Source organism: Oryctolagus cuniculus, chromosome 11 (assembly GCF_051225735.1).
Source record: "Oryctolagus cuniculus isolate XC-2025 breed Fujian yellow rabbit chromosome 11, ASM5122573v1, whole genome shotgun sequence".
NCBI lineage: Eukaryota > Metazoa > Chordata > Mammalia > Lagomorpha > Leporidae > Oryctolagus > Oryctolagus cuniculus.
Genome location: NC_142877.1, coordinates 40,891,167 through 40,918,232, shown reverse-complemented (window position 1 = coordinate 40,918,232; position 27,066 = coordinate 40,891,167). Strand labels below are relative to the sequence as shown.

The 27,066-nt window shown below is 40.5% G+C and overlaps 1 protein-coding gene across 4 annotated transcripts in view; it reads right to left on the bottom strand.

Annotated features, from left to right (window-relative positions):
• MACROD2 (mono-ADP ribosylhydrolase 2) overlaps window positions 1–27,066 on the bottom strand; it is a 2,169,899-nt gene that overhangs the window by 106,028 nt on the left and 2,036,805 nt on the right. For all 4 annotated transcript variants that reach the window (XM_051846213.3, XM_051846214.3, XM_008256366.5 and 1 more), the window contains one exon: window positions 22,063–22,131. In XM_051846213.3, the coding sequence (XP_051702173.2) occupies window positions 22,063–22,131 (69 nt within the window). The remainder of the gene's footprint in view (window positions 1–22,062; window positions 22,132–27,066) is intronic.

Here is a 27,066-nt window from a genome sequence, read left to right as displayed (position 1 = left end):
TGAGAACAATGGAAGGAGGGCACTGAGTAGTGACCAAGAGGGAGCAAATGACCTTTACTGAACAGAGGCAGAGGACCTGAGAGAACATGAAAGCAATATGTTTTCACCCTACAATCTGGAGAAGTTCTAATTGGGGCCTCTTTAAAGGGAAATCTATTTGTTATTTCTGGGTAGGGGGAAGAGGGAACACTGTGAAAGACAGGACTTGCTACTAAACAACTTTCCTTAAAAAATTGTGCTATATCTTTAACAGAAAAAAACCTTGAATTCTTAGCTTTTCATTTAATACCAACATATGGAAAGAAAAGTATAAATTTCCTAAGTATACAATTCGATGGATTATCACAAACTGAAACTGTATAACCAGGACAGTTCAAAAAATAGAATGTCTAGCTCCTGGAAGTCCCTCTCCTCCTGCCTTACAGTCCTATTCTCACTCCAGAAATCACCGGTCTGACTACCAACAGGATTTGCAGTTTCAGGATATGACTTAAATTGAGTTACACAGAATATGTGCTCTCTGTGTCTAACTGCTTTTGTGAAATTCATTCATCATGTTGCATGTGAAAGCAAATTTTAATTGTGCAATGAAGATTGACCATGTTAATAAGTCCTGTGGTGAATATTTCAAGAGTGAAATAGTTATTAGTTTTTATTTGCAAGAGAGAGAGATAGAGAGAGAGAGGACCCAAGTACTTACTGCATCATCACTGCTACTTAGAGTCTACAGTAGCAGGAAGCTAGTCTCAGGAGCTAGATCCAAGTTTTGAGCCCAGGTGCTTGGGCTCAAATCATGGGACATGGGAATCTTTTATTTTTTATTTTTTAAATTTTTTGCCAGGCAGAGTTAGACAGTGAGATAGACACAGAGAGAGAGAGAGTTATAGACAGTGAGAGAGAGACAGAGAGAAAGGCCTTCCTTCCTTTGGTTCACTCCCCTAATGGCCACTTCGGCTGGCACTGCGCTGATCTGAAGCCAGGAGCCAGGTACTTCCTCCCTGTCTCCCATGCAAATGCAGGGACCCAAGCACTTGGGCCATCCTCCTCTGCCCTCCCGGGCCACAGCAGAGAGATGGACTGGAAGAGGAGCAACTAGACTAGTACCCAGCGCCACAACCGGGACTAGAACCCGGGGTGCCAGCGCCGTGGAGGATTAGCCAAGTGAGCCACGGCACCGGCCTGGGACATGGGAATCTTAATTGCTGTCTTAACCAATAAAGTACATGCTTGTCCCTGAAAAAAGTTTTTCAAACATCAAACATTCATTGTTCTCTCATACTCTACCCCAAACTTATTATTTCATTATTACAATGTTCTTTTTTTTAAATTTTTTTAAATTTTTTTTACTAAAATGGTTCTTAAGTGTTAGCACACAGTGGGATCTCCTGAGGACTTCTTAGCATATAGACTTTGGGACTTCAGATTTTCAGATTCCCTATGTCCTGGTGTGTGTCTAGCAAATTTAGGTGCTATGGTTTAGTTATGTTTGTCCTCCAATGGTTCACGTACTATTAGTTTGATCCCCAGTGTAACAGTTTGAGAGGTGGTGGGGCCTTTAAGAGATAATTAGATCATATGATCCCACCCCCATGAAGGGATTAATGCAGTTCCTGCAATCATAGATAGGTAGCACCAGAGTGAGTGGTTTAGCTTAAAGTAAGTGACATCTTTGGCTTGCTCTCCTTTCCACTCTTACGCCTTCTTCCTCATGTACCTGCTTCCCTTCTACTTCTCCAACACGCATGAATGGTATGAGGCCCTCACCAGAAGTCAAGGAAATGTTGCTGCCACACCCCTGGACCTTCCTGCCTCCACAACTGTAAGCTGACATAAACCTCGTTCCTTTATAAATCACCTAGTCTCAGGTGTTCTGTTATAGTAACACAACATGGACTAAGACACTAGGTGCTGCCAATGTTGCTGCTCTAGGAACCACTCTTATTGAACTATTGCCTTAGAATATTCATAGCACAATTAAAATTCACTTTCATATGCAACACGATGAATGAATTTCACATAGTGTTGAACAAAAGCAATCAGATACAGAGAGCACATATCCCGTGTAACTCAATTTAAGTCACATCCTGAAACTGCTGTCCAACAAAGTGTCTGTTGCTTTTATTTCCTGTATCTACTCCACCTTTCCTTAAAGTAAGATGTTTTGATAAGTATCCTTATCATATTTAGCCTGCAGATTTTCAGCAGCAAGGGGAGAAGCATCTCATCTGTGGGGAGGAAGGATACACATCTCTGTAAGCAGCTGCATCTGTGAGTTCCATGCTATGTGAAGATGGGGGAGTCATTTTCAGAGTACCCCTTTCTTAACAGTAGCTACACTGGATCTTAGTGTTGAAAAATCTGAAGCCCCTTGCAGCTTGGCATGTATCCAGACAAAAACATGCTCAAGAATCAAAAAGGCCCAATGACTGATGACATCAAATCCTGCAGGCAAGAGAGCTCCTTACAATAAAAGCTTAAAGGCTAAAAGTAATAGACCATCCACACAACATTCGTTTCTCAAGCTAATTCTAGACAGAGAAAAAAGACAGAGTGGGCTCCCATCTATTGAATGGGGAAGGCTGAAACCGGGAGCAGGAAACTCAATCTAGGTCTCTCATGTTGGTGACAAGGACATAACTATTAGAATCATCACTACTGTCTCCCAGGGCTCCATTGGCAGGAAGCTGGAGTCAGGAGCCAAAGTTGGGGTTGAATGCCAACACTCCAGTATGACATAAGAGGGTCTTAACTGGTGTCTTAACTTCTAGGCCAAACATTTGCTCTCAGATGTCTGAAGATTTTTGCCTTACATTGATTTGACCCCAATTTTTGTTTGATATTCACAGTTCTCTACTTCATCAATTAATCAATGAATGGATGATGTAAGCCAAGTGGTGAACTCATTGTACCTAAAATGGGGTTTTTGATGTCCCACTTCAACCTGTCATGGATACTCTTCTTCCCAACTAGAATAGGCTTTCATTTCCACATCTTTCATATCCTACCTTGAATCTCACACTCGCTACCCACACTCCTCAGAGAACTGCAAGCCATAGATGCTCCTCAATCCCAAGCTCCTTCAATACCTTTTGGTGTTGGCACTGATTCTTGGCACCTGTCGTGCTCTGGCTGCTTTTTAGTTATTTTATATCTAATACATGTGGCTGAAGGTCTTTGCTTCACTTTCATTGTCTCTCAATTGGGACATTGCATTTATATCACAGAGGAGATTGGAGGGAATGAAAACACCCTTATTGGTGTACAATAAGGGATAGACAAGTATTAGTTGTGGATATTGTTGCTAGCATTACCTTTCAAACACATTCTTGAGTACCTCATTTTCCCATATAGATTATGAATTTCTTTTTATAGGTTAATGACTTAAAAATAGTTAAGCCTCAATAAATATCTTTGAATTTTTTTTGACTTAACTGACAGCAATAAATTTTAATCAATATCTTCTTTCTGTGAGTCAGACTGTATAATGATCACTAGGGATAAAATAATGGTCAACACAGATACTATCTCTCCTCTTATAAAACTTAAGTTACAGCCAGCGCCGTGGCTCAACAGGCTAATCCTCCGCCTTGTGGCGCTGGCACACTGGGTTCTAGTCCCGGTCGGGGTGCCAGATTCTGTCCCGGTTGCCCCTCTTCCAGGCCAGCTCTCTGCTGTGGCCAGGGAGTGCAGTGGAGGATGGCCCAGGTGCTTGGGCCCTGCACCCCATGGGAGACCAGGAGAAGCACCTGGCTCCTGCCATCGGATCAGCGCGGTGTGCAGTGGAGGATGGCTCAAGTGCTTGGGCCCTGCACCCCATGGGAGACCAGGAGAAGCACCTGGCTCCTGCCATCGGATCAGCGCGGTGTGCCAGCTGCAGCGCGCTGGCCGCGGCAGCCATTGGAGGATGAACCAGCGGCAAAGGAAGACCTTTCTCTCTGTCTCTCTCTCTCACTGTCCACTCTGCCTGTCAAAAAAATAAATAAATAAAAATAAAAAAATTAAAAAAAAACTTTAAGTTACAGTGGGAAGAGATGGACAAAAGGAAAAGTATGCAAGGAAGAAAATTATATAGAGACAGCAGTATGTCATAAAGAAACAAACAGGGGACTGAGGCAGATTTAGTGCAGCGGAACCCTATCTGAAAAAATGAACACAGAGTGGGTGTTTTGATTAGCAGTTAAGATGACCCCATCCCATATCAGAGTGCCGGAGTTCAACACCTCATTCTGGATCCTGACTCCAGCTTCCTGCTAATGCAGACCTTGGGAGGCAGTTGTGGTGGCTCAAGTGGTTGGGTTCCTACCACACATGATGGAGATCTTGATTGAGTTCCAAGTTTCTAGTACTTTGCTTTGGCATGGCCTATCTCTGTTGTGGGCATTTGGAGAGTTGACAAATGGATAGAGATCTCTCTCTCTCTCCCTAACCACCCTTTTCCTTTAAAAAATGATCTAAGAAGACAAAATAAGACTGAACACAATAAAAGGCAAGAAGTGAAGTGAGATAGTACTTGAGAGACAGGAAGAGTGTGCAGTGTCATGGTGCACTCTTATAGTTGGCTGTTTGCATTTTACTTTGAGGCAGATAGGAAAGTACTATAGAAATTCAAGAAGGAAAGTGGTGTGATCTCTTTATTTCCTGTACTGGTAATGGCATTAGGCCTTAGGAGCTTAGGATATGAAATCATCATCAAGTGCAATAATTAATTTGACCATGAACTTTGACCTATGCATGTTTATAGACTTATATAGAGTTCAAACATATACACATGACCTTGGACTCATTAAAACTGTATGTCTGATAAATAGGCATGTGGAAACCCAAGACCAGATATCAAGTAAGATATTTACCAGTAGGGCAATTGCTGAGAATGTTCATGAGTCAGGGTTCTGTATGAGCTTCTAGCATGAATCACTTTCACTTATTAGCTTAATATCATGATGTATTCATGGTATATATCTCACTTATACATACCATGTATCATGATGCGTTCTCATTTATTAGCTTACGTAAACACCCCATGGCTTTATGATAGGTCTCTCTTTTGAAGAAACTGCTTCAAATAAGATTTTGGAATATGGAAGGATATAAATAATAAAAAATAATAAAATTTATATAGTAGGTCTGCTATAAAACAAAGCATGAAAAAAATTTTAAACATGTTATAATTTAGTTCTGTGAATTATTGACTTAAAAAACAGCAGACAACTTGAAATATTCTATTTGTCTTGATATGAGAAATGTGAGAAAATCAGCTACTTATTACTCATTTTTTTCTTTGTAGGAGTAGTTGAGATTCAATGAAGCTGCAGTGGGTGTGTATATTGTGTGTTGTTATTGTTTCTTAATATAAAACAAATTAATTATATAAGGCGAACAAGAACAACCCATAAAAATGGCTTTTCAAAATGTGTCAAGTCTTTTCTATAAATTTATTATTTTTAGTTTTAAATTTAACAATTTTTAACATTTTTCCCATTCATTTCATATGCAGATATTGTAACCCTCAATGCTTATGTGACCTTGGGCAAGTTATCCAACCTACATTTTGGTTGCCTCATTTGTAAAATTAGGGAAATGTTATCACCCATCCCTGGAAGATATTGGGCAGTTAGCTGTTCCAACAAATCCATTTCCTTTCTCTTAATCGCACAGGAAAGAGAAATCTGCAGATTCAGGAATTCCCTCCTTGCACACATATGGGGCCATGGATCACGTGACTGAGCCTGAAGGCTGATGGAAAGTGAATAGATGAGACAGCTGCCACTTTCAGGTGCACATCTGGTGCAAACCTTTTCTCTCTCTCTTCCCCATTTGCTGAACGGATGTTACGATTCAGTACACTTTTGGGGACCATCGGCTGAACAGTAATGCACCTAAATCAGCTTACATTCCTGGTTATAACTACATGGTACATAACCTGTCATGGTGAATTTCATGTGCATAAGGACGTGCCTTTCAGTGTTTTGTGCTTTTGTTATAGCAGCTAGCATTACACAATCATATTGCATCTCAAAGAATCATTGAAAGAATCAAGATAATATTTGGGCATTATGAATCATTCTTAATTTATTATTTTTCAAGTTCAATCAACTAGAATCTATTCATAAAGCTCTTAGGGCACATATATCATCATTATTGCTGAAAGGATTTTCAAAATAACAAAAGCAATTAGTAAACGTGACACGACAGATAATACAGTGACGATATTTGGGGTAAGGGAGTGGAGTATAACTACATTTTTAATGTGTCTCCATTTTTTTCCTCATGACAAACTAGCAAAATACTTGTAACAGCAATCAAATCTAGTTTCCTATGAGATAGTCTGTGCTCACATGGAAGTTATTTTTTTTTCCTCCCAGAAATCATGCTATGTGGTCTGTCAAGAAGATAAAATCTCTGTGCTAGAGTTGTACTTAAAAACCCAGTGCATATGGTTACCATATGGACCACAAGCAAATTCCTGGATTTCTTTACACTTGATGAAAAAGGGAGATTGTTGAGTAGGAAGCACAGTTCAGAGAGGAGACCTAAAAAGTAAGAGGAAGGGGAAGGGATTATCGGAAATGGAAGAATTGATACTTGTAAATCTAGGAGACACACTTTAGGGAATAAAGTGGGAGCAGAGTTTGGTGTGCTCTGCTAGCTCCACCTTGGGCGGATCTCTGGGGAAGAGTTTGTGGTGGGCTTCGATCCCAGACAAAGAATTTTGTTCTGGAGAGGAATGGTTATGCATAGAACGGTAACTTGAGCCAAGTGCTCCTCCTGCTGATACTGGTATATATCACTGTTAGATAATACATCAAGCAGCTGCATATACAAGTTTGCTAGGCTAGTGTGCCCCAGAACTTCTGGTTGAACGAATGCCCTATAAAGCAGACACAGGGAACAGGAAGTTACGGCCTAAGCAAAACAAAACAAAAAACAAAGAAACAAAGAAACAAACAAACAAAAAAACCCAGCTTCTTACTTTCCTGACACCATGAAGAAAGATTCAGAGAAAACCTGTACCTGGTGTCTGATGTGATCTCAAGTCCTTAAATATCAAGCAGGAGGAAGAGGTTGTCAGAGAGAAAGAAAAAAGAAGTTGTCTCCCTGCATTTTTAAGCCAGAGCTAGCCAGTGAGTGTTGAGTGATTGACTCCCTCCCAGTGCCTGTTGAGGGGAGAAGCGGATAGCACAGACAATATTCATGGATGGCTGTAGTAAACTGAAGTAGTGTAAAGGTTTTACACCCTTTTCTGAATCCACTAGGATTCAAACACCATAGATGGAGCTCGGAGAAATGCTGTCTTGCAGAGACTTGTTACGTCTCAAAACCCTGAGCCTGATACAAACACAATGTTTATCTGAATGTCACTGTCTATTCTACCCAAAGAGAATAACCTGCTTGCCTTTCCACTCTAATTTGACACATCTGTTGCAAAATATCAGGGCTAATTACAAAATGAAATAGGAAGACAAACTTTCCATTAAATGCCATCAATGCTTGTTAGGAAACCTTGTCTTTGTACTTGATCAGAAAATGTTCCAGTCTTTGCCACTAGCTAGCCAATTATTCCTCTTCCTTATTAAGCAATGCAGCAGTTCTGAGACATTCACACCCTCTCTGTCCCTCTCCCCCTCCCCTTTCGTCTCTCTCTCCTTCCTCTTTCCTTCCCTCTCTTAATATGTTCCTCTGAAACAGTGGCAGGAAGAATAGATGACAACAAACATCAGTAGAAGCAGGAAAGGGAAACATGTTTCTGCACATGAAAATCTATTGTCAAAAACTGGTAGGTTGCATCCTTTTCTGAAACTTGGGAGAATGCTTCTTCAAGTACCACTATACCAACAAGAATTTAGGACCGAAGATCCGATTTTTCAAAAGTAACTGTCGCTCCCCCTCTTCGTGGAGGAACGACACAGGACCCTGCGCTGTTCTTTCGTCTGCTCGGCCCTCCCCGGGTTTGCTGCTGGTTCTTCCTGGGTTGGCTACTGTCCCTTCCACCTCCGTGGAAGGGCGGTTCCCCCTGGCCACTTTCCCCACTTCCGCAGGGGAGTGGCACACCGCCGGCCGGCTCTCTCGGGGGCTGCTCAGATGTTCCTCAGGTGTTCCCCTTAGATGTTCTTGGTGCATGTTGTCTCTCTCCTCCTTTATAGTCCTCTTCCACCAATCCCAACTCTGCTACCCACACGCCGAGTACGCTGCTCTCCTCCAATCAGGAGCAGGTCCTGCTGTTTATTGGTTGAACTGGAGGCAGCTGTGTAGAAGCTGTTTCTCCCTTCTCAGCGCCATATTGTGGGAGAGCAGATGCATAGAATAAGTCTTAATTCCAGTAACTTAGTCTAGTCCGGGTTGCTCCCCACAGTAACTGTACCATTGCTTCTTTGGTATTATAACAGTGAGTATGATTCCTTGAAATCAAAGCTTTAAACCATGTACTTTACTTCTTCTAAATGAGATCTGAGATTATCTCCCAAATTCTGTTTTGTGGGATTTTTTAAAAAAAAGTCATACCAAGGCCGGCGCCGCGGCTCACTAAGCTAATCCTCTGCCTGTGGCGCCGGAACTCCGGGTTCTTGTCCCGGTTGGGGTGCCGGTTCTGTCCCGGTTGCCCCTCTTCCAGGCCAGCTCTCTGCTGTGGCCTGGGAGTGCAGTGGAGGATGGCCCAAGTGCTTGGGCCCTGCACCCCATGGGAGACCAGGAGAAGCACCTGGCTCCTGGCTTCGGATCATCCCAGCCCGGCTGTAGCGGCCATTTGGGGGGTGAACCAACAGAAGGAAGACCTTTCTCTTTGTTTCTCTCTCTAACACTGCCTGTCAAAAAAAAAAAAAAAAAAAAAAAAAGTCACACCAAAAAAGGAACAAACAAAATTTTAAAAAATAAGATTTGGTCAATTAATGTGAGATGTGAGACATGCCACGTACTTCAGTCTCCTCTGAGCTTCTCCACACATGTTGGCATGTTGAATGCTCTGAGAACTTCTGCTCCATGGAAGCTACTTAACTTTCTTTAGCATTGTTGTTTCCAAATTATTTTGGCTTCTGAAGTCATTTATCAAGGAACAGTTAATAACATCATCAAGGATGCTTTACAATTCTAAGCATGGGAGCATCCATGCAGGAGCCCCACCATGTTGCCCATAAATTTGAAGTAAATTCTTTCACAATGTCTTTCTCTGTTGCTTTTACCCAGTCGCAATAGCATCACATGCCTTTCTACATGGACTGGCATCAGAACCTCTGCTTTTCCGTGGAGTCCTATCTTATGTAGTGGCAAAAATGTACATCTTCACAGCTAACTCTGGAAATCATTTAAAATGCCCTTAAAGCACTATATTTATTTTTTAATTTGAACATTAATGTGTATTTGAGTTCTATTTGCATTAAAGGTTGAGAATCACAGAGGTAGCCTAAAAGACATTTTGTGGAAAAATAGAGTATACCTAATTAGCAAGTGAACTTTATCCAGACTGGCTAGACATACCACTTTTTGTAAGGATATTCTAAAGAGGCACTCCAAGTGTTATTTTTATATTAATTACCAAAAGAGATGGGGGCTGGCACCATGGCTCACTTGGTTAATCCTCTGCCTGCGATGCCTGCATCCCATATGGGTGCCGGGTTCTAGTCCGGGTTGCTCCTCTTCCAGTCCAGCTCTCTGCTGTCGCCCGAGAGGGCAGTGGAGGATGGCCCAAGTCCTTGGGCCCTGCACCCACATGGGAGACGAGGAAGAAGCACCTGGCTCCTGGTTTCGGATTGGCGCAGCGCCGGCCATAGCAGCCATTTGGGGGGGTTAACCAACGGAAGGAAGACCTTTCTCTCTGTCTCTCTCTCTCACTGTCTAACTCTATCTGTCAAATAATAGATGCAGCCAGCACTGCTCTCTTAATCATCGCTAGTATAACATTCTCTTCTAGCTTTAAAAAAAAAAATAGAAAGACAAAGTCAGGAAAATTATACTCTAAGAATAGTATAATTTTAGGAGTCAAAGTTAAAGATTTTTCAATATCAGTGAGAAATATTATGATTTTAATTTGTAGAAAGAAAAGACTTCTTGTATTTTAGGTTGGGAGAGTGTACCTCACGGATTTTTCTATTCTGGTTGTAATGCTATACTGTTAACAACACTGCTTATCTTTCACAAAAGAATTCTGGCTTTGAAATCACATGGTATTTTTATTAGGTCATACTCACAAAAGCATTCTAAAACATGGGCTATGGACCTTCCAATCCAGTTCTTATCTATAATAGAATAAACCACAAAGTAGGTAGAAAAATATGGAGATTAAAAAAAATCTATGTATGCTATTTAGCCATGACATGCTGTCAAATTTCTACTAGTCAATGGTAAGTTGGTAGAGAGAGTTCTGTAATGTTCTCGCTTGTCTATATTATTTACTCCATGCCAATATTTAACTGGTACACACCAGTATGGGGCTGTCCCCCATGATGGTCAGCTATTGGACCATACCTGCTGTTAAATAGGAGGCTACTTCAAAAGGCTAATAAAAGCCGAATGAAAAAGGTAAGTTCATTTTGGTGCAATAAATTTGGAATCTATGCAGAGTTTTTTCATAATATTCATTTTATACAAACTTTTTGAAGAAACCTCCTATTTCGAATATTTCCTGTTATTGACCTCTTTATTTTTTTAATAAAAGTTTATTTTATTTATTTGAAAGGCAGAGTTACAGAGGGAGAGGGAAAGGCAAAGAGAGAGGTCTTCCATCTGCTGGTTCATTCCCCAAATGGCCACAACAGCCAGAGCTGGGCCAAGCTGAAGCCAGGAGCTAGGAGCTTCTTCCAGGTCACTCACATGGGTGCAGGGGCCCAAGCACTTGGGCCATCAACTAAGTGGTGTCCATATGGGACACTGAAGCGGTGGCTTATCCCACTACACTGCAACACAGGTCCCCAATATTGATCTCTCTAGCATGCATTAATACATGAATAGATTTCTTGACGTGGTGATGATCCAATCAGATTCTGCAGTTCTACAGATTAGTAACAATAATTATAAAAGACCTGTTGAAAGTGTGCTGCATTTGACAAGTAACTAACTTCTAATTCTTACAGATGGGCCTGGTTCCACATGCAATTTTTCATCTTTTTTTTTAAGATTTCTTTTATTTATTTGAAAGTCAGAGTGACAGACAGAGGGAGAGACAGAGAAAAAGAGATCTTCCTATCGTTGCTTCATTCTCCAAATAGCCACAATGGAGGCAGCTCTGCCAGATCATCCGGGAGTGTTGAACTCCATCTGTGTCTCTTACACGGGTGGCTGGGGCCCAAGCACTTGAATCGTCATCTGCTGTCCCCCAGGGTACACATTAGCAGGGAGCTGGATTAGAAGTGGAGCAGCTCAGGCTCAAAGCAGCACCCCAGTATGGGATGCCAGTATCACAAGTAGTGACTTACCACACTGTGCCACAACGCTGGCCCCCGGATTTTTCATCTTTCCAATAGTGTAAAGGCAACAGACATTCAGTAGGAACTGTATTTCAACTTTTGAACTTGGGCCTTTCTCTAAGCTAGTGATACGAAGTCCAATGCTCCCTTGCCTTGTTGAGGAGTGAAAGCTATCGCAGTTTTCAGGGAGCCCTGTGATTGCTAGCAGGGGTGGAGAACGTCTGGCTCACAGGCCACATCAGGCCCACAAACTCATCTGGTCCGGCACTGCCAAGGCAACTGCAAGTGGGACTTGAAATTGAATACATCTGTGGCAGGTTAATGTTTAAATTGATAATTTCGTCTGGCATGTGGATGATGTTATAAATATTCAACTGTCCCTTGGCGGGAAAACTGTTCCCCATTCCTGCAGGCTAGGGAAACGCACCACCGCTGTGTAGGGGGCTTGGTTTCTAAACTAAGATGTTTGTTAGGTTAGTTCAGATTAAATGCCTTGTCAGTTTAAGAAGTTTTCAACTTACAATGGGGGTCATCAGGGCATAACTCCATCAGAAGGTAAGGAGTTTCTATAAATACTATAGGTTAAGCATCCTTAGCGGAAAAACTTGGGGTGAGAAGCATTTGGGATTTGGGAATATTTGCATATACACAATGAGATAACTTGAAGATAGGACCCAGGTCTGAACACATAATTAATTTGTGGTTTATGCACACCTTAAACACATAGCCTGAAAGTGATTTTATACAATAGTCTTACTGTATCTGTAACTTGACTATAACTTGCCATATGTGGTCCGATGTGAAATTTTCCACCTGTGGTATGATGTTTGCATTCAAAAATTTTGGATTTAGAGTGATCAATCTTCATTATTATCTGCATTTTATGGATAAGAAATTTGAGACACAAGCTAAGAGGTATCTAAGGTAACACAGAGGTGGTGATTTGAATAACAAATAAACTGAAGTTCACAAAGAATGCATGGTTTGGTCAAAGAACTGAAAGAAAAAGTCATTGTATTGAAAATGACCACAACAATTCTTATGCACATCGAGAACAAGGTGAACTTAAATTAAGGTCCAAAATGGTATTTTGGACAAAGGGAATGAACGCACGATCAAATAATCCCTTTGTCCTGGTCTGGGATGATTCTGTTTCCAAGTGTCATTCACTGGATCTTGAGAAATATGTCCCAAAAATCATAAAACTGACTGGTTATTACAAATATATTGTTACAGCCACCCTTAGCAAGAAAAAATAATATATGAATGTGCAAGTGTAATTGCAAATCAATTGCCACTTGCCTTCTAATTTCAATTTAAGAATATGTTAAACTGGGGCCAGCATTGTGGTGTAGCAGGTAAAGCCGCTGCATACAATGCCTGAATACCATATGGGCACTGGTTCATGTCCCAGCTACTCCACTTCCAATCCACCTCCCTGCTAACAGCCTGGGAAAGGTAGCTGAAGACAGCTCAAGTGTTTGGCCTATGACACTCACATGGGAGACCCAGATTAAGCTCCTGGCTCCTCTCTATGTGTAACTATGACTTTCAAATAAATAAACAATTTTTTAAAAAGAAAAAGTTGAGGCACCATTTTCAAAGATGCTTAAAGAAAAGATACATTCTAGGGGCTGATGCTGTGGCATAACAGGGAAAGACATCACCTGCAGTGCCACATCCATATGAACACTGGTTCGAGTCCCAGCAGCCCCACTTCCCATCCAGCTCTCTGCTCTGGCCTGGGAAAGCAGTAAAAGATGGCCTAAGTTCTTGGGCCCCTGCACCAGCATGGGAGACTTGGAAGACACTCATGGCTCCTGGCTTAGGATTGGCACAGCTCTGGCAATTGTGGCCAAAGTGAACCAGCAGATGGAAGACCTCTCTCTCTGCCTCTCCTTCTCTCTTTGGGTAACTCTGACTTTCAAATAAATAAATAAATCTTTTTTTTTTTTAAAAAAGATATATTCTAGTGAGTATACATGTCAGGTAACTAATACTGGTAGAAGGTACATGAAAACATTGGAAATTCCGTAAGATATTTACAAAAAACAGAATAGTGTTCTATTGTAAGGGCTGAATTACAATAAGGACGAGAGGAATCAAGAAAGGTGAAAATGTACATGCTACCACCTCTACCTCCTGCATACTCTGCTAAAATTTATCATTAAAATATTTATTAAGATAATTTGCCAAAGATGGTAGGAAGGTAGGAAGAAAGGAAGGGCAGAAATAAGAAATAAGTGACCAGGGCACATGAGGGCACTTCAAAACACTTATAGAATCAAAAGATGAATTTATTATGGTGTAAAATTTCTGAAATCCTTGCATAGATTTTTCTAAGACCCTTTTAACGCTTTCTTGTACAGGATACAAGGAAGCATAAAAGAGCCATTGGTGTCATACAGTCTGATTTCTTTCCAGCATTTTGGCACAGCCAGTTTAGCTACCAAGTGTAATGCCTGAATCCCACACTGCAGTGCCAGTTGAGTTGCAGGTGCTTCACTTCTGATCCAGCTTCCTGATTATGCACCTGGGAAGGCGGTGGAACACGGTCCTAGTACTTGGACCCTTGCCACCCATGTGGGAGAACCAGCTGGAATTCCTGGCTCCTTGGCCTTAACGTGGGTTGTTGTAGTCATTTGGGAAGAGAACCAGTAGATGAAAGATTTCTCGGGGCTGGCACTGTGGCATAGTGGGTAAAGCCGCCCGCCGCCTGCAGTGTCAGCATCCCATATGAGTGCTAGTTCAAGTCCTGGCTGCTCCACTTCTGATCTGGCTCTCCGCTATGGCCTGGGAAAGCAGTGGAAGATGGCCCAAGTCCTTGAGCCCCTGCACCCACGTGGGAGACCTGGAGGAGGCTCCTGGCTCCTGGCTTTGGATCAGTGCAGCTCCAGCTGATATGGCCAACTGGGGAGTGAACCAGAGGATGGAAGACCTCTCTCTCTCTGCCTCTCCTTCTCTCTCTGTGTAACTCTGACTTTCAAATAAATAAATAAATCCTTAAAAAAAAAAGATTTCTTTCTCTCTCTCTCTCTTTCTGACTTTCAAAAAATAAGTCTTTAATATACAAAAGAGCTTGGGCTTTATTTCTGTGTGCTTGTTTAATTAACAGGTTCCAGGTTGGTAACAGGTTGACATATGGACCAAGGAGCTGACTCCAAACTGCCCTCCCTATTGTCTTGGTTTCACTGCCCTGCTCACCTTGCACAGGTGTCAGTTTCCCCATGCTGCCCTCTGAGTGCTCTGGATCTATTTGCATCCTACTCCCTCTAGGCAAGGACCATCCCTGGGTTCCAAAAGCATGATTTGGGAGACAGCCTAATAGACAGAAAAAGCAGGGGTTTTGTGTTCAGGCAGACTTGGCATCGAAATTATGGTCTCACTTTTTAGGTAACTGAAATTGAATCAAATTCAGATTTTCTGAGCCCCAGCTACCTGCAAAATTGAGATAGTAATACCGAGTTTTTAAACGTAACAATGAAATATTCCTTTACACTCATGGAGTTGGCAAAAATTAGAAAGAACAAAATTAACAGTTGCCAATATAAGTATGAATCGTTATAGCCATTTGGGAAAGCAGGATGGCAATTTCTATTAAAATCACATTCTCCTTAAAGCAGGACTCACATTTCTGGAATCTTTCCCATACAAATAAAAGCACCAGCTTATAAGGATATATGGGCAAGTACGTCTATCGCAGCATTGTTTGTATGGCAATAAAATGGAAAGAAAGTGCTTGCTCATCATAGGAGAATGGTTGAATAAATTATAGTACGTCTAAACTACAGAATACCATGCAAGCTTTAAAATGGATGAATTATGTCTACACAAAATGACTTTGAATGTTTTTTGCAATGTTCTGCTCCCTGTATAATAGCAAGATTCATAGAAGTGTATAGAATGTGGTATAATATCTGTAAGGTAAGCATATATAAGAGTTGGTAGGAAAATAGAATTAAAGGCTAAATAAAATAAATAAAAATTAAAAGATAAAAGATTTCAAAATATTTTGCACCAAAATAAGCATATCTTTTAATATTTAATAATGGCTAAAATTACCTAAGCCTCCTATTGTATATCAGACACGACTTGAAATGTTTTCAGGTAATTGGTATATTTGAATGCTCAGTATTCTGTATGGGAAGTGCTATTATTCATGTCATTTTACATGTGAGAAAACTGAGGTGCAGAGAGAGTGAGCAATGTGCCCACAATCACCCAATTGTGTCAGTGGGAAAGTTGGACTCTGGACCTGGGAAGTTGGAGCCAGAGTCGAGATTCTTGACTGGTAACTGGGAGATGGGAAGTAACTAAGTGACGGAGGAAAACTGTTTAAGTCATATATTATGCATGTGTTTATATGAAACTGTTTGTATTCTTATATACAGGGATATACGTATGGAAGGATGACGCATCCCCATCCCCACCCCACACAAATGCGAATGGTAGCTACGCCAGCGTGAAGTGGTGGCATGCGGGTTTTTATTTTACTCTCTTGCATCATTTGAATTTTCTACAATGAGCATTCATGATTTGAAGAATGAGAAAAAAGAGACAGATTATTCATTATAGATCCCCCCTAATTTATACACATTTCCATTATTGGAATTTTCTTATAGGAATGATCAAGGGGCAGGTTTCCGGCTCAGCCACTGGGGCACTGTTTGGATGACTGCATGCTATGTTGGAGGGCATAGCTCTGCTGTCCACACCAGCTTCCTTCTCATGTGCACTCCGAAAGGCAGCAAGTAATGGATCAAGTGCCTGGGTCCTTGCCATCCTCACAGGAGACTCGGAATAAGATCCGGGCTCCAGGTTCAGAACGGACCCAGCCTTGTCTGTTTCAGGCATTTGGATTGTGAGTCTGGGAGTGCAAGTGGCCTCTCTCTCTCTCTCTCTCTCTCTCTCTCCTTCCTTCCCTCTCTCCCTCCCTTTCTGTTTCGAATAAATAAAAGAAGTAAACAGATTACTATACTTAATGAGAAAAGAAATGATCATGAACGTTGATAAACCTAAACAGATATCCCTAGCCCATGTAGAATTTAAAACTGAAACCAGGAAAACAAGCAGAAATGGAAAAACATTCAGTCACTGGAGCACATAATTAAATGACGTTAGACTATCAAAAGGCATGGGGAAATATTCCAAGTCTATTGTTATATTTAAAAGACCACTCCAAACTGGCCTGCACTGCAGAAAAACCTGCAAATACATGTGAGCAAAATAAAATTATAACCTTTTCCCTAGTAAATCAACAAAAAATTGGGAATTTACCCAGAGGAAATGATCATAGATACACACAGAGATTTATTTACAATGTATGCACTGCATTGCCCCATTATTTAGAACAGGGAGAAAACTGTAAACAACTAAATAATCTAACACTAGGGCCCTGGCTATGTAAATTGTGGGACAACCAGATGATGAAATATTATACCTCCAATAAAAATCATGCCTGTGAGGAATATTTAAAGACATGGCAAAACATTCATGGTATACTGTTAACTGAAACAACAGAAAAAAGACTTTTCTTTTTTTACAATTTAATTCTTAAAGGGGAAATGATTATACACTTTCACTTCTCATATTTTTCTATATTTTAAAATATTTAAAATAAATTTATATTTTTTCTGTAAGCAGAAAAATAAATTTTATGTTACATTAGCATAAAATATTAACTTTTTTAGGGATTGCATAAGCTCATGTAGGAATTAACTCTGGTAGTTGATATGAATAAAGTCATCCCCCTCAACCCATTCCTCCTCCACCAAACCTTTGTCCTTCCCTGATTCTCAGGTTAGCCTGAAGAATACATGTACATAAATGTAAGGCACTGAGTGCAGGAGACTCTCCATATGTCTTAGCTCTTTCTCCACTGCACGACCAGCGGACAGCTGCTTTCATTCACCACTTAAGACTCTCAAAACCTCAGAGTGATAACTCTGGAGTGCAAAAATGTATTCAATGTGTCAATGCAGGTCCAGGAAAAGGGACAGTTTTGTCCCTGCTGTGATGGGGTGAGATGCCCAATGGACAGACAGTGGGCACTGAGAATAGGAAAAGGACCAAGACAACTGAGACTGGAGAAGCTGGAGGGGGTTTCTAATGGGAGGTGCAATGTTTGGATTTTCTTCAACAGTTTAGGAAGGGGATGGAAACCAGTGTTCAGAACAATTCTAGCCAAAACCACGGACCCAGACTAGCAGTGCTGATGGCTGGAAGCACTCACGCCCCTGTCATGCACACTCTTGAATCTGCCTCCTCATCCATAACCTTGTCTCTCACTCCTGGTCTATGGCAAGGCTGACCATCGCTCTAGCTTCCTTCTGTTTCTGCATTGATTCTGACCTCCAGGACGTGTGAGACTTGATTAAGGGTTAAGAAATCTTTTGCCCGGTGACATCGCATTTCACAAATGCCAGACAACCATGATGTGACTTACACAGAGTTCCAGAGGAATACAAGCCCGGGTGTGCACCTGAGTATTAATTGATTTTGTGTTTAATATTAATGAGCCTATGATTTGGTCTAGTTGACCTTCAGATTCAAATTAGGTACTGATTAAATAATAAGACAGATGAAGCAGGATGTGTTTCAGCAGCACGTTTTAATCCCCCTGTAAGGTGCCTCAGCCTTGGCTGTGGGTGAGGGTGAACTAAGGAAAGTGTTGGAACAGCCAGAACATAGAGTTCTCCTTGACTTAAAGAGATTGACTGCATCTTAAATAATAATGGTAATAACTTGGCAGAAGCTTCAATCAGATTATCTGATATTTCTATGGGTGTTGCATTTGTTTATATGTTCCCCTCAAGTGCTTGTATATTAGGTAATTTAAATGGCCTTAACCCTCATGCAGAATTTAAAGTGTAAAGCACAGTTGCATTAAGATATTATTTTGACCATTTGTAAAATGTTCTATTTTACGAATAATCTCAGAACTCCTATCATCCCACAGACATTTTCCCAGGCCGGCTTTACCTTGCGGTGAATTTCAGTCCATTCCTGGTTGCTACATCCCTGGCACGCACACCACATGGATGAATTATGCGTTAGTATTCCTCTTCCTGAAATCTCGTCCTCCCAATTCAACTCCTCCCCAACCCGATGGCTGAAATGACTCACCGGGAGCAGGTGTTCCAGTGTGTGGATCACAGTCTAGCTCTGGATCCATGAGCCACTCAATTGTACCTCCTTCTATTAGTGGCCCACACAGTTAGTTCTTCTGTGGAATAAGCACTTAGCACTGGTTCTTGGTTCCCAGTGGGAAACATGTCTAGAACCTTTGTACAAAATCACTGGCCCAGTAGACACCAGGATGATAACGCTTCTTTGGAAATTCTTCACATTTCACATAACTGTGTCCAATTTTTTAAAAAAAATTCTTATCTCTAAACAAAGTGACATTAACCATCTCATTTTTGACTTGTTTGTTTTCAGTCCTTGCACTCTGGAAACCAAAGTTTGTAACAAACGCAAAGCTAGATAACCAACAAGAAAGCTGGAATTAACTGAATGGATCTCAAAATCCTTGGGAATTCTATTGGAATGAGAATAAGAAGCCAGACCAGAAGGTTGGTGATTCCAAAACCTAGGAAGATGCTTGGGCAGGATCAAAGACCGACAACAAAGTGAGGATGGCAAGGGCTCCTCGAGGACCTTTGATCAGCGAAAACGCTCAGCCACTTAGCTGGAGAGTGTAATAAGCATTTATAGAAGTGATCTTATTACTGCAGAGCTCTAAAATAAGCCCTGATGTCACTGAGGAGAGATATTTCTGCATGAAAGCTAATATTGGAGAATATTTGAAATGAATTCTCAACGCATTTGACTGCCTTTTAACCTCATTGTGACCTCAATCTTAGAGGATTTCAATGGAAAAATTCCTTTTTTTTTCCATTTTAAAGACATGCATCTATCCGTTAACAGGGCAGTCCCACAAGCATTAGACACTTGATCTAATCTTTGAATTACTAATCAATTAAAAATACATGCTAGTTGGGAAGAAAAAGGCAAAAATCTTATCTTTCATGTTCTATTTTTAATTGAAACTAGATAACATGCTAATGTGAATTTCAAAACACTTATTTTTCCTTCAACAAATAGGTTAATGGATATAAACTATTTAAGTAAAATCCTGAAAACTTCACATTTAGTCTTTGAGGGAATTGCATTTGAAATACATGATAGAATTTCTTGGTGGAGTTACCACCATTAAAAGTTTTATATAAAAAAATCCTGTAAGTTGTCTAAAAAGATCCTGACAAGAGAAATTAATAGTGTGAGATCCTAAAAGCATCAAGAAAACTCTCAGGCCGGTTGTTTGTGTGAAGGTGTGATATCGCCCAACTAAACAACACAACAGGAAAGCTCTCAGCTTGAAGCACACAAATTAGATGATCTCTTTTTCCTTTTTCATAAACATAGCCGTTCAACTTCATGACACTTTAAAATTTTTATCACAAACTAAATGATTGGAATGTTCAAATTTTTTACTTCCTGTCATTTCAGTGTGATTCTATCAGGTTTATAACTCTTGCTTTTTCTCAGCTGACAAAGAGTTTCTTACCAGAACCTGTGTGGATAAATGAAATCCTTTTCATTTTAATTGTTTAAACACATAGCAGATATTAGTTTCTTATTTTTTTCTGTTTATTTATTTGAAAGGCAGAAAAAGAAAGAGAGGGAGAGAGGGAACACCTATCTGCTGATTTGCTCCCCAAATGCCTGCAACATCTGGCGCTGCACCAGACCAAATTCAGGAGCCTGCATCTCAATCCAAGTCTCCCGCATGGGGGACAGGGATCCGACTACTTGAGCCATCACCTGCTGCCAGAGTGCGCATCAGCAGGAACCTGGAATCCAGAACAGATTCAGGACTTGAACCCAAGTGTTTCAATATGAGATTCTGGCATCCAAAGCAGCCTCTTACTGCTGTGCCAAAAATCTGCCACATCACTTAGATTTTATATATACTAAATGGTTTTAGAACCAAAGACATAAGCAAATACATTTTAATAATATAAAAGAGGTATCAAGAGATTCATTTGAGAAGTGGCAATGAACATGAAAAGGTCTACTCCAATTGCAATAGTATAGTGGATGCTGTGTTAGGTCCCTGGATGAACCTTCAAGAACGAAGAATTTCTTATCTCAGGTGCTATACTGCTTTCTGGCTCAACAGAAGAGAATCATCTCACCCAAATTCACCTCCTTTTCCCGGGCAGCCAGTGTGTAAATGACTTATCCCTGGGAGCTTTCAATGGCCTGACTCTCACTCTGACCATGGACATCTCGGTGAAGGTCGCACCATCTTCAAACCTTCCATAGGGTCAACTGACTTCCTCTGAGAATGCATTGCAGCTGCACTTCCCTCTCCACCCAGTTCTACTTTTTTTTTTTTTCTCTCTCTCTTACAGATTTTGATCCCAAGAGCTTTCCCTCATAAACGTTTGCGTGCTAATCTCCATCTCCCGGGAAGCGGGATCTGCATGTGTGCCGGAGTATTCTATAGATTCTGTTCTTGTCTCCATTCTACAGAGGAGAAAGCTGAAGTGTACTTTACCTGTTGTCCCTCGTTAATTCTTTGAATTACCTGTCAAAGGTCACCAGAATTCCAGAGCCAGGATTTAAATCCCAACCCTCTGTAGCTCAGTTCTTGGTGAGTACCTCACCACACAGGACATTTCATTAAAAACAAAACAAAACAAAACAAAAACGACCAGGAAATGCAAACTGGAGCTAATAATGCAAATGCTGAGTATTGAAATATCAAGACCACTTTGATTTCCTAGACACCAATTCAAAGAGAAGCAAATATAAATAGAAAACGGAATGTATTGTGAATCATTCCAAATCGAAGAAATGCATTCAACATGTTGAACTAGAAGTTTCAAGAAGTTACACAAGTTATCAGATGTCCATCTGTACAAACATAGCCATCCATTCTGTCATTCATAGAAGGAGTTTTAGTAGTTACCAGTGACAGACATAAAATAATAATGCCTTGATGTGTGGGGCTTCACAGTTTACCGGGATGGGGAGAAAGGAAAGGACTATTTTATTTTCTTTGAGATATATACTTTTAAAGTTGTAACAGCATCACATCAATGTCTCCACTGCTTTTCCTTCCAAGAAGAGTAAAACTTTTCTTTTAGTTACTTCCTCTTCTAGGGACACTTGTGTCAGTGACATTGTCTCCTAGTAACTGTCTACTGAATAAAGAATTATGCTTTTGCCAAAGACTTACTTCTCAGGATACCTTTCAAACATCTCTTTATGAGATGATGAAACTCTCTGGTAGGTGGTCCTCACAGACTGCTCTTCTTAACTTGCTCCTGATAATTAACTGGGAATAGCAGAACCAACTCTCTGTGCTGTCTCAAATAACCCTTTTTCCTAAACATCATTTGTCTGATCATTCTCTTCTTTCATAAACATTTATTTTTCAGCAGAACACATGTAAATGTATATATACATTCTAGAAAGGATAGGCAAGAATACAATGCAGTGGGTGGGATATTTGAATGGGGTGGAAATAGAGAAGCTTAAAGACAATTAGATTTGCTGGCTGTTCCATCCCACCCCCAGCCCCCTATATAAACAAAGCTGAAGTAGTTTTCTTTGAAAAAGTGTGTGTGATTTTTAGAGGTAGGAAGCAGCCTCATACCTTGTTCTTTGCAGACTTCAACTCCTTCCTGTGATGCAGGGCTGGGCACAGTGGTGGTGTTGACAGCATCTGTAAGAGACAGAAACAAGGCCTCAGACTCTACTGTCAACTGACGCTTTCCTGTGCCCACACCACCCTCCCCACTGCACTGCAGAAAGAGTGAGCCCGTTTCATGCTGTAAGACACAGAATGGTTTTTGAAGGAGTTCGTATTTGTGATTCCTTTAATAATAAAACAGAAACCTTCAGTGAAGACAGAGACCCATGGACCACAGGCTATATTTTTGGTGAAGAATACTTCAAGGGAACTTCAAAAAGCTCAAGAAAAATGGAATTAAAAATATGTTGTTGTTGTTGTTGTTTGCAAAAAAAATTGATATCTGGGGCTGTTGCTGTGGCTTAGCAGGTAAAGCCGCCTGCTGCAGTGCCAGCATCCCATATGGGAGGCGGTTTGAGCCCCGGCTGATCCACTTCTGATCCTGCTCTCTGTTATGGCCTGGGAAAGCAGTGGAAGATGGCCCCCAAGTCCTTAGGTCCCTGCACCCACAGGGGTGACCTGGAAGAACTCCTGGCTCCTGGCTTCAGATCAGCCCACCTCTGGCCATTGGTACTGTTTAGGGAGTGAACCAGCAGATGGAAGACTTTCTCTCTCTCTGCCTCTCTGTAACTCTGCCTTTCAAATGAATAAATAAATCTTTTAAAGAAGTTGAAATCTGTACATAGAGGGGTCCTTTAGAAAGTTCATGGAGATTATGTATCATGAAAAAAACTGTCTGGATTTAAAAAAATTATTTTTGCACCAAAATAAATCAATTTTTAAATTCCACTTTTCCAGGAACTTTTTTGAAGTACCCTTGTATTTGTTGATAGTAGTATGTAAACTACTATGATAACATTTCGCTTCTTCCACATCTCTGAAAGAACAGTATATTCTTTTTCTGGGTAACAGATTGTGAGAGAAATCATATTTCTTGCAAGTTTCTACAAAGTGTTTTTATGTGTGTGTTTTTAAAAAATTGGGTTTTTCTTAGCATAGCACTTCTGCTGCATTATGCCAAGCTGTCAAACTGCAGGGAACAGCTCCGTGGCTGTCAGTGCAGGGGCCTGGGAGAATGGGACCATTCCAAGGAAGGCACTGGAAGCCTTATGGAGGTATCCAGCTGTGTCTCCAGCATGTGGCACACGTAAGTCCATTCTGTCTCCATTTCCAGAAACTACCACCATTGCTTTCCTGCAGTAGTCTTCTAACATTGCTTCTTTTGATCCATTTTCTTCTTTTTTTTTTTCTCAGAAACCTTTTATTTAAGGTATACAAACTTCATGCATTTTAGAAATACAACTTTAGGAACACAGTGATTCTTCCCACCGTACCCACCTCCCACCTGCATTCCCATCCTTCTTCCTCCTCCCTCTCCTATTCCCATTATAATTTTTTACTAAGGTCTATTTTAAATTAACTTTATACAAGTAAGATTAATCCTACACTAAGTACAGAATTCAGCAAATAGTATGAAAAAAAAAACTTAACATTCGAGACAAAGGTTGTTTAAAGTCATTACATCTCCAAGTATTAATTTCATTTCTATAGATTACCTTTTAGGTGCTCTATTAGTTACCACAGATCAGGGAGAACATACGGTATGTGTTTCCTTGGGACTCGCTTATTTCACTGAGTATAATCATTTGCAGTTGCATCCATTTTGTTGCAAACAACAGGATTTCATTTTTTTTTTTTACCACTCTGTAGTACACGGTGTAAATATCTCATAATTTCTTTATCCAGTCTTCAGTTGACGCGTGCTTGGGTTGATTCTATATCTTAGCTATTGTGAATTGAGCTACAACAAATATGGGGGTACAGATAACTCTTTCATATGCTGATTTCATTTCCTTTGGGTAAATTCTTCGGAGTAAGATTGCTGGGTCATATGGTAGGTCTATATTCAGATTTCCAAGGTATCTTCATACTGTCTTCCACAGTGGCTGTACCAAGAGTGGATTAGGGTGCCCTTTTTCACACATCCTCACCAGCATTTGTTGTTTGTTGATTTCTGTATGAAAGTCATTCTAACTGGGGTGAGGTGAAACCTCATTGTGGTTCTGATTTGCATTTCCCTGTTGGCTAGTGATCCTGAGCATTTTTTCATGTGTCTGTCAGCCATTTGGATTTCCTTTTTTGAAAAATGTCTGTTTAAGTTCTTTGCCCATTTCTTAACCGGATTATTTGTTTTTCTGTTGTTGAGTATCTTAAGCCTTTTATAGATTCTGGATATTAATCCTTTATCAGTTGCACAGTTTGCAAATATTTTCTCCCATTTTGTTGGTTGCCTCTTTGCTGAATGTTTCTTTTGCAATGCAGAAGCTTCTCAATTTGATGTAATCCCATTTGTCATTGGCTTTGATTGCGTGTGCTTCTGGGGTCTTTTTCAAGAACTCTTTGCCGATGCCAATGTCAAATAGGGTTTCACCAATGTTCCCTAATAATTTGATGGCATTGGGTCATGGATTTAGGTCTTTGATCCATTTTGAGTTGAGTTTTGTGAAGGTGTTAGGTAGGGGTCTAAATTCATACTTCTGCATGTGGAGATCCAGTTTTCTCAATACCATGTGTTGAAAAGAATGTCCTTGCTTCCTGGGATTGGTTTTAGCTCCTTTGTCAAAGATAAGTTGAGTATAGATGTGTGGATTGTTTTCTGGAGTTTCTATCCTGCCCCATTGGTCTATCCATCTGTTTTTGTGCCAGTAGCAAGCTGTTTTGATTATAACTGCTTGGTAGTTTGTCTTGAAATCTAGAATTGTGATGCCTCTGGTTTTGTTTGTGTTATATAAAATTGCTTTAGCTATTCTGGGTTTTTTGTGTTGCTATATGAATTTCAGCATTGTGTTTTCTATGTCTGAGAAGAATGTCCTTGGTAATTGATTGGTATTACATTGAATATGTAAATTACTTTTGATGTATGGACATTTTGATAATATTGGTTCTCCCAGTCCATGAACATGGAAGATTTCTCCATTTTTTTGTATCTTTTTCTGTCTTTCTTTAATGTTTTGTAATTCTCATCATAGAAATCTTTGAGGTCCTTGTTTAAATTTATTTGAAGGTGTTTGATTTTTTTTGTAGCTACTGTGAATGGGATTGATCTTAGAAGTTCTTTCTCATGCATGGCATTATCTGTGTAAACAAAGGCTGTTGATTTTTGCACATTGACTTTATATCCTGCTACTTGACTAAACTCTTCCATGAATTCCAATAGTCTCTTAGTGGAGTCTTTTGGATCCCTTATTTATAGAATCATGCCATTTGCACATGGGGATAGTTCAACTTCCTCCTTCCTAATTTGTATCCCTTTGTTTTATTTTTCTTGCCTAATGGCTCTGGTTAAAACTTCTAGGACTATATTGAACAGCAATGGTGAGAGTGGGCATCCTTGACTGGTTACAGATCATAGTGGGAATGCTTGTTGCTTTTCCCCATTCAATAGGATGCTGACCATGGGTTTGTCATGACCTGTCTTGATTGTGTTGAAGAATGTTCCTTCTGTACCCAATTTTCTTCAGGTTTTCATCATGAAAGGGTGTTGTATTTTATCTAATGCTTCTCTGTTTCTATTGAGATTATCATATGGTTTTTGTTCTTCAATTTGGTAATGTGATGTACCACATTGATTGATTTGTGAATGCTGAACCACGTGGTGCTGCATACCAGGGATAAATCCAATTTGGTCCAGGTAAATGATCTTTCTGATGTGTTGTAGGATTCAATTGGCTAATATTTTGTGGAGGATTTTTGCATCTATGTTCATCAGGGAAATTTTGACCCATTTTCACTCACAGGCAAAGTGAGCTTTATTAACACTTAAGTCATGTTTCTCTGATACTTAGAACTTTCTCTTAACTTCATTTTTGTAGCTCTAATAAAAGTAAGTCTTATTTAGCCATAAATTATCTGGCTGTATGATCTCTTACCAAATCTGACACCATGCTACCCTTCCATCATCTCATCATGGAACTCTCAATTTAATAATAACTCTGATGGAGAGTCCTCCTCTAATCCAACCAACAGAGAGTTGTCTTCTAGATATTCCTGTGTTACCTTATTTCCCTGTAAGACACTGATAATGGTCTGAAATTTTTATCATTGTTTGATTCGCTTATTGGTTGGACTCCTCCCGCTAGAAGATAGACTTTAGGGAAGCTGGGATGTTGCCTTTATTATTTGCTTCTACATTCATGGCACCCAGAACAGTACCTGGCACAAAACACATCCTTGTTATGTATTTGCTGAATGACTTCTCAGTAAATCATATATACAACTTTGAATTGATTTGATAATACACATCAAAACTTCTGTTTTGAGATCCATAGTCAAAAGTGTCGCTCCCCCTCTTCGTGGAGGAACGACACAGGACCCTGCGCTGTTCTTTTGTCTGCTCGGCCCTCCCCGGGTTTGCTGCTGGTTCTTCCCGGGTTGGCTACCGACCCTTCCACCTCCGTGGAAGGGCAGTTCCCCCTGCCACTTTCCCCACTTCCGTGGGGGAGCGGCACACCACCGGCCGGCTCTCTCGGGGGCTGCTCAGGTGTTCCTTCAGATAGATGTTCCTGGTGCATGTTGTCTCTCTCCTCCTTTATAGTCCTCTTCCACCAATCCCAACTCTGCTACCCACACGCCGAGTACACTGCTCTCCGCTGCTCTCCTCCAATCAGGAGCAGGTCCTGCTGTTTATTGGTTGAACTGGAGGCAGCTGTGTAGAAGCTGTTACTCCCTTCTCAGCGCCATATTGTGGGAGAGCAGATGCATAGAATAAGTCTTAATTCCAGTAATTTAGTCTAGTCCGAGTTGCTCCCAGTTGCTCCCCACAAAAAGTAGAGCTATAAGTTATAATTCAATGAAAAGAAGATTTTTAAAAGGATTTATTTATTTATTTGAAAAACAGCATGGCAGAAAGAGAAGGAGAGACAGAGCGTGACAGAAGTGAGAGAGGTAAAGATCAGTCTCCCATCTGCT